Raw genomic sequence first — 8,270 nt, forward strand, 5'->3', positions numbered from 1 at the left:
CTGATCATTCCTCAGCCTTTCGACGCGCCAGGAGGAAAATCACGAGGCAGCTCTTAAATAACTGATACGTTCGCATGAATTTTGAATATCTGAAGCTCATTATGAAATAATTTAGTTTGAAAATCCAGTGAAGGCCTTGAGTTTCTTTTCAGGTTGAAGAGTGTGAAGGTGATTTTCAGCTGCAGTGGATTCAGAAATAATCCGCGCTTCACCATGTTTTGTTTTTTTATTTTCCTTTTATTTAAATTCTTTTTTTTATGAAGAAACTGTTTACACACATTGATGGTAGTGCCGGTTCTGCAGAATGAAGACACTGCGGATCAATGCATCGGAGAAATTACTAAAGAATGAGAAGAAGAACGAAGAAGAAGCTACTGGTTTGTTTGAAACCGACTCAGTTTCTCCTTTTATTACCTAAAATAATTACGTTGCTCTACGTTGTTTTAATTGAAAACCCACACACACACGCACACACACACACACACACGGAATAACGACCGTGTTGTTTCTGAATGATCTGCAGGCCGGCGGCGGCTGTTTGTGTTTCTCGAGTCTTTTCTGCGCTGAGGCGTGACGGAATCAATAAAGGCTCCAAAAACAAAAGCAGGTCAGATCTGCTTCCAGTAAAGCAGGTTTGCAGATCACCTCTGCAACGTATTAATAACTTCGCCCTGCCTTGTTATTCCCATTAAGCCTCTCCTTCCTCCGCCTCGCATGACGGCGGCAGTCGACCTTTAACCCCTCAAACAAAACTTGAGACGACACAATTTTCTTCTTCCTGGAAACTTTTAATTGTTTTGACAACTCCTCACAAGCCAGTGACGGTCCAGTCCAACAGTGCAGCTGACAGTAATGTACAGGTTCCCTCTCACACTGGCAGGAGGGTGGTGAGGTAAATTCGGTGTTGGATGTCATGAAAAATAAAGACTTTCCTCTTTTTTTCTTCTTTTTTTTTTTTTTTTGCCCCATTTTACTTTCTTTACATCGTTAAAAGTCTGCTCAGATCATGTTCACTTAAAGACATGTGCAAAAAGAGTAAATGTTCACATATTTGACTAATTCGGAGTGTAATGATTTCCCTGTGTCAAATCTTTACCTCCCGGAGAATCTCGGCCTGCAGACACATCATTCTCTTTTGGTGGCTGTTACACTGGGATCACTGTCAGGGCTGCGCTACCGACCAGGGTTCATCAAGAATTCAGTGGATCCACCTTTTCTTGTGGGTGTTTTTTTTTTTTTTTTTTTTTTTCTTCCCCCAAACGGCAGACCGACCGGGTCACTGCGAGCCGGCCGTGGTTAATGAGTACAAAAACATTTGGAGGGAAAGCTGAACGGGGCGAAGAGCTGGCGTTGAACTCCAAACCCTCGCAGGGCTGCTTCAGTGCACAATCGAAAACCTCTGCAATGAGCCTGACATGCTACATATTCAACTAAGTCCAATAAAAAAAAAGAAAAAGAAATGAAAAGAAAAACACTGCAAAGAGTTAAACTGGTTTCATCATGTGAGGACATTATGAGCAGAGCAAAACCACGGTTCATTCACTAAAAATGGAAACACAAATATTTACAGCAACGACAAGAACAAAAGGTTTTAATAAAAATATCTTATAATTACAATAGTCTATTTTGAGCATATAAGTCTTCCTTTCACATACTTTTATAGAACATTTGCGTCTCTATATGTACAATCGTAATTGTCTCGAATCGGAATTGTTCTTCTTTACAATATCAAACAAAATGTTATTTAAAAAGGTTCCAAGGACGGCGTCCCTGTTCAACACAATTCATCTATTTTAAACAATAGATGTCTAAAAACATGTACAAGGATTTTCGCAGTTTAGTAAAGCTTTAAACTGGAGTCATTTTTAGTTTACTTTTAAGCACAATTCACAAACAGTTGTTTTTTTTTTTTTTGTTGTTGTTGTTGTTGACAGGCGGGGTTCCCAAACAAAACAAAAAGAAAACACCTTCTCAGCAAAATCCATGTTTTCTCTCTTTTAGAAAAACAAATGACAAGATGTAAAGTGAGAACAACTGAAAGCACCGAGGAGAGGGAGATGTCTGCACATGAGAGTCTCTGTGGATGAGTGGAACCCCGAGAAAAAAAAAAAAAAGAAAAAAGAAGTTGACATGAGTGGTGATTTTTAGTTGGGTTTAATTCCTCCCAGCGGTTTTTGAAATCCCCTTGTGATTGCGCCTCCAGTTGGGCGAGAGTCCCTGGCGAAGCTTTGCTGGCTTTGGAGCGGCTCTGTGCAGCCCTGCACACCTGTGGAGGGGATGAATAGAGGCGGAGGGAGGGGAGGGTGAGCGGCTCGGCTCGAGACTGACTGGCGCCACCGACACAACAGAGGCCATGCTTGATCAACAACCCAAAACAAACCAGGTCAAACAACAAGTGCACTGCAGAGAGGAGGCTGAAGCACACACACACACACACACACACACACACACACACACACACACACACACACACACACACACACACACACACACACACACACACACACACACACACACACACACACACACACACACACACACACACACACACACACACACACACACACACACTCACACACACACAGAGTTACTGTTACCCAGGTGTGTTTGGATCCAGAGCTGTAAGTCTGGCACTGAGGCCGATTGCCCAGCACTGCAGTGTGAATGGAGCCAAGAGGGGAGGAAGGAGTGTGTGTGTGTGTGTGTGTGTGTGTGTGTGTGTGTGTGTGTGTGTGTGTGCGTGTGTGTGTGTGTGTGTGTGTGTGTGTGCGAGAGAGAATGTAAGAGAGGGCAAGCTGAGGTTTTAACCCTCTCCTCTTCTCTGATTGCTACACCACTGACAGTTATTGCGCAAAGCACAGCTGCCTCTGAGGTCGCTTTGCCAATTTTTGTCTTCCTCAATCATTATTTTCTGTCACACCTCCAGGCCTCCTCAGAGCTGCAGCACGTGGAGACAGATCAAGTTACCCAGGAAGCCTCAGTGACCAACACTTAGGGTGATTTTAACTGACCACATGCACTTGTATATAAATATCAAATCACAATAAAAGAAATATAATTATAATATGAAGGAAAGTCAACTTACCAATGCAGTGCTTTTGTCTCAACGGCATAAAATAGAGTCCTCCGGCTTTTTGACTATTGATGTTCTCTAAAAGAGGAAGAAGAGAAGAAATGTGTAAAAACACTGTAGAAGAATAAATATCAGCCAGGCCCAAAGCTTGGCACAATGATTAAAATACAGCAGAGCGGCGAAAATGATCTCCCGTAATAAATTCTCTTTTGAACAACAAATTGGCCTTATTGTGTGCAGTGGAGTGGGCTGCAGGCTGAGGTGCTTCACCAACCTCGGGATAAGGTGGGCCTCTGACAAGCGCTCTTATTATCATGCAAATCAGAAAGCCCGCAATCAAGTGCGCAATCGAACCCACGTCAAACGCGTTTTTTACGCGTGATTTTCTCCCAAGCCGTGAGAGAGTGCGATCATTTTCATCACGTTCTGCTTTTTTCTTACCATTACACACACACACACACACACACACACACACACACACACACACACACACACACACACACACACACACACACACACACACACACACACACACACACACACAGGGGAAGGACAATGACACATAACGGGCATGACGCGCTTTGTCTGGAGTGTGACGGGCGGACAGCGGCGGGTTGGCACCGGGAGGCGCACGCGGCTCGTGCGGGACGGACACGCGCTTTACCTGGTGGTGGTCCACGTTGAGCACCGTCAGCGGCGTCCTGCTGGGGGTGGAGGCTGCGGGGGGAGGGGGGCAGGTCCCGGTCCGCTGTGTCTGTTTGTGGAGCGAAGGGTGCGTCTCCAGGGCCAGCTGCAGGTCCAGGATGTAGTCGATGACATGCTGGAGGATCTCCACTTTGCTGACTTTCTTATCCTGCGGGATGGTGGGCACCAGGCGCTTCAGCCGGCTGTAGCAGTCGTTCATGTCGTACTGCAGGCAGAACAGGTCCTCCTCCTCCATCCTGCACCGGGCGATGTTGAAGCTCTGCTTCGACAGATAGTGCAGGGAGAGCTGGCTGCTGGAGGAGGAAGAGGAGGAGGAGGAGGAGTCCTGGGGGCCGACCGGAGTAACAGCCTTCATCTTAGATAACCAAAAAAAGAAGAAAAAAAACCAATTACACGACTGGTAGCTGGAGGTAGGTACGATTAAACCACGGCGCTGGAATCAGCAAAAAGCGATAAAAAAAATGGAGAACGTGAGATCAAACCAAATCTGTCAACACATCCCGCGGAGCCGCGCAGTTCCTGTGACTTGAGCAGGCTCGGAGTGAAGGCAGCGAATAGATTTCCTTCATTTATAGAGGAGAGGGGAGGCGCCAAGCCAGCCGGCTGACACATCAGGGAGAGGAGCTGGTCAATCACCGGCAGCCCGCTGCCCACCGACCCCACGGAGCCGAGAAAAAGGCGTGTCTGCGGTGGGCTGCCTGGAGAGAGAGAGAGAGAGAGAGAGAGAGAGAGAGAGAGAGAGAGAGAGAGAGAGAGAGAGAGAGAGAGAGAGAGAGAGAGAGAGAGAGAGAGAGAGAGAGACGTTTTAAAGCCGCCGACACTGGCACATTACAGCACCGCCGCTGCACAAAGACACGAAGTCTCAAGTGTGTGTCCGTCCCGCCTGATCTTGTCTTTAAGGTTCTCATCGATCCGGTCAGAGGTGATGGTACATCGGCGCAATTCACCAGAGTGATTAGCGCGCTGGTCATTGATGCGTAATTACGCACAGACGCGCTTGTATTGATCAGTCAGGTGACAGATCATCCCGAATGCGAAACACCTGCCTTTACACACACACACACACACACACACACACACACACACACACACACACACACACACACACACACACACACACACACACACACACACACACACACACACAATAGTTCAAATACATGGAAACAGATTTAATTCAATCAAGCAAAAACAGTATGAAGATATATATAAAATTTAAAAAATATATAAAAACTATTCAATTTTAACTGAACAGGTGTGCAAATACTAATTCATGAAAAACCTGAAGTGATTTATTCCTTTAGTTTCAAATTTTTAATTTCTGTTAGATGAATTTAGTCCATTTCACATTATTGATTAAATATTCTAGCAGGTGCAAATTGAGTTTTCAGAGATGCTTCGCTGATTTCTTGAATTATGAGGACGGAAAATTAACGAAAAACCATATTATTCGCACCTCTCTCGGTGGGGTTTCCTACTGGCGGTGCAGGACGGGCCATTCCTTCCCTCAGCTGTGTGTTATTGTGCCGCCTGCATTCCTCCGCTCTCCGGCCGCTGCGCTCCCTCCTTTACAGCAGGGCAGACTGCCTGGCGCCACACATTCACACCCTGCCGCTCCTCTCCTCTCCTCTTTTCCTTTCTTTCTTTCTTTCTTTCTTTCTTTCTTTCTTTCTTTCTTTCTTTCTTTCTTTCTTTCTTTCTTTCTTTCTTTCAGGTTTCAGGCAGGTTGCCAAGGCAACACTGAGGCTCCCACTTGACTCCAGTTCAGCCTCAGTCCTCAGTGTTTCCCATCCAGTTGGAGTATTGGGGGCCCGGAGGTCTGAGTGCAGCGGGGATGAGACCCTCCTCAGCACCTCTTTGGAGGTTTAATGTCCCAGACTTTATGGGAACCACCGCATTCTCCCCTGCCATGAATATTGAAAGGCTGAAATGGCTTTAAATGCTTGTTTCCCTCCTCGGTCGGCGCTTCCTCCCTCTGCCTCTGTGTTTTGTGTTGCCATGGGAAGTGACAGGCCTGCTCAGTAATGTGTACAACAACGTTTGGTTCAGGGACGACTTCAGAGGGGTCACTGGTATGAATCTTTGATGGCAGCTCTTCCTCTGGTCCCACAGAGCGTGAACTCTGGATGATGGACGAGGTCCGAGAGAAAAACACTGTCCGCTCTAAGATCCACTAATGCTTTAAGTTCTGACCATTTATGTCCTTAATACAACTGAAAGTATGAGGACTCAGTTTAGATTTCAGGATTCTGAGTTCCTTACTGAAAGCTTGAGTTGAAAAATTGTCCTTCCGAGGTTTGCAATTCTTTGCAGTTTCCACATAAATCATTAAAGAGAAATGATTGTACTGAACAAATTCGATTTACAGAATCATTTCTGGACCAAAAACATGTGAAAACAAGCAGAATTAGTCCTATGTTTATGCTATCATATATCTTCTTCACGTGCTTTATCACAATCAGGGATGTAAGAAGGCACTAAGCCAAGGAATGTCAAACACATTTTATTTCAGGGGCCACATGCAGTCCAGTTTCATCTTGATTGGACCAGACCGGGAAATTAGTACCATAATAACGTTTAAATTAAAATTTTAAAGTGTTTCTTTGTTGTGGTGCAAAATATATGTTAATGAATCAATGTTTTCTTAATAATATGTCCAATTTGCGTGGTGGCCAGTTGGAGTCTCTTGCGAGCCAGTTTTGGGAATCTCACCTGACACCTCTCAAAAGGCAGGTTGCATCCGGAACCGTCACACTGGATAACGAAGAGAAACAGAATCGAGAGACGCCTTTTACACCTGCAGGCACATTAAACACTTCCACGTCTTTAGATTATTAAAAAAAAAAATAAATAAAAACATTATTCAGGTGTACTAAGTGGGAGTGAAAAGGTGATTATTCCCAGATAAACTGACTGAAACCACCAAAGCTTGAAGCAGAGACGTGATTCCATGTCTTTATTTACACACATTTACAAAAATCTTAAACAGTTCCATCATCAGTTCCAATGAGTCACACAACTATTTTTTAACGTCTCCCGTGACTTTCATGAACTCTCCATCGTTAGTTTGGAAGAAACAGGAAGTGATGTGGAAGTTACCTAATATGGTCACTCATTGTATATTCTTCCAGATCTGACCTTTGAGGGTCAGTACCTGTAGATGCTGCGATGTCCTCACAGGGTCTGGATATCCTCTGTTTATGTTACCAACTAATACTAAGCAGCTCTGTACTTTACCAACCAGCCCTGGAAGTTAAACCGAGCATCTCAAACTTTGCAAGGACACGCGGACGCACGCTGCCGTGCCACCTGGACGACCCGGCCTCACTTCACCCTCTCTCTCCTTTTGTTCCGGCGCTTGAGGTTGATGAGGGTTCAAGGCGTAACCTTGTTAGGAGAGTGTGCCGTGTCCTCTGCGTGTGGCTAATGTGTGGAGGCAGGAATGTAAACAACATGCACTTTGACTCTTCGTGCTCAGTAACCTTGTTCTAGTCTATTCTTGTCTATCTGGAGCCACGCACCCAGTCGACGGCGCACGGATCAACCTCGAGTTTCCTGGCACGGAGGAGGAACTGTGCGCCACATGTTCATGTCTTTGTTTCTTCCGCCTGCTTGTACTTCTCTAATTGTGGCCCTTCTGGCTCTACTTCCCCACAGGTTTACCGTAGTGTTGACTGGGGACCGGTGCCGGTAACCAGAGACTCATTAGCCTGCAGACGAGCCTGAGAGGTGAACCTGTCTTTGTTGTGGCGACACAGTGTGGAGACAAGGACCAGAAAGTCAGCCAGGCTGCTCCTCTGAGTAACAATGGATGTTCCAGAGTCAGCAAGTGTTGCAGGATTTCTTCTGATTCCTCCTGCGGTCGACCCGAAGTGGAGCAACCGCACGTGGAAATTGCGTGACAGCCACACCTGTTTGAGACTCACACGCTCTGGATGGACAGAGGGGACTGATGACCTCATACTGTACCATACTTGTGTTTAGTTTGAAGTGCTTATTTTTGATGTTGTGGAGGTAATGAAATGAAATAGCACAAAACACTAAAGTCAATTTGAGTTCAGATTTAACTGAACGTCTAGGAGCAAACGTTAAATTTAGTTTTTGAAGCAGGTGACGAGGAAGCTTGATTCATTTTTGCACCAACTGTAAATTCCTCACTCCCACTCAGACATGAGGAAGCAGTAAATAATACTCCAGTCGAGAGGAAACCACAAAGCTTTACTTCATTTGAGACAGCACTCACACGCTCGGGCCAGTCCCTCAAACATTGAGCAAGCAACAGGAGGACAGACAGTTTTTCTTTTTGTTTTTTTTTGCTTCAACAGGTGCAACAGTTTTGTTCAGCCAGTCAGGAGTGAGCAGAGACGGTGATGTCAACACCCTGAAACCTGTAATTGGAAAGTTCTGTCTTGTTGAATTGTTAAAAAAATTTGTTCGGTCTAATCAACTATTTCTTTTCACTGTAACTCTTTACATTTTAGTTGACCTTTAT

General features: G+C 45.2%; 1 protein-coding gene across 2 annotated transcripts; it reads right to left on the bottom strand.

The window, feature by feature from the left end:
* Positions 1-777: 777 nt before the first annotated feature.
* id4 (inhibitor of DNA binding 4) lies at positions 778-5,365 on the bottom strand. 2 transcript variants are annotated; one of them, XM_080471781.1, is made up of 5 exons: positions 5,235-5,365; positions 4,261-4,824; positions 3,738-4,133; positions 3,086-3,151; positions 778-2,266 (listed from the first exon to the last, which is right to left on the bottom strand). In XM_080471781.1, the coding sequence occupies exons 2-4, from the start codon at positions 4,345-4,347 to the stop codon at positions 3,104-3,106; spliced, it is 531 nt and encodes a 176-aa protein (XP_080327907.1). In that variant the 5' UTR covers positions 4,348-4,824; positions 5,235-5,365; the 3' UTR covers positions 778-2,266; positions 3,086-3,103. The 2 variants fall into 2 exon arrangements, with proteins under 2 accessions (XP_080327907.1, XP_080327906.1); XM_080471780.1 differs by lacking the exon at positions 5,235-5,365 and having other exon boundaries at positions 3,738-4,270.
* Between the last annotated feature and the right edge of the window lie 2,905 nt (positions 5,366-8,270).

Source organism: Lipophrys pholis (genome assembly GCF_963383615.2).
Source record: "Lipophrys pholis genome assembly, chromosome: 9".
Classification (NCBI taxonomy): Eukaryota; Metazoa; Chordata; class Actinopteri; order Blenniiformes; family Blenniidae; genus Lipophrys; species Lipophrys pholis.

Excerpts from the sequence above, each read along its gene's own strand:
- id4 (XM_080471781.1), bottom strand. The coding sequence starts at position 4,347 with ATGAAGGAAATCTATTCGCTGCCTTCACTCCGAGCCTGCTCAAGTCAC. Across the intron at positions 4,134-4,260 it reads GGGATGTGTTGACAGATTTG|ATGAAGGCTGTTACTCCGGT; the intron begins GTTTGATCTCAC and ends TGGTTATCTAAG. Across the intron at positions 3,152-3,737 it reads TCAACGTGGACCACCACCAG|AGAACATCAATAGTCAAAAA; the intron begins GTAAAGCGCGTG and ends TTCCTCTTTTAG.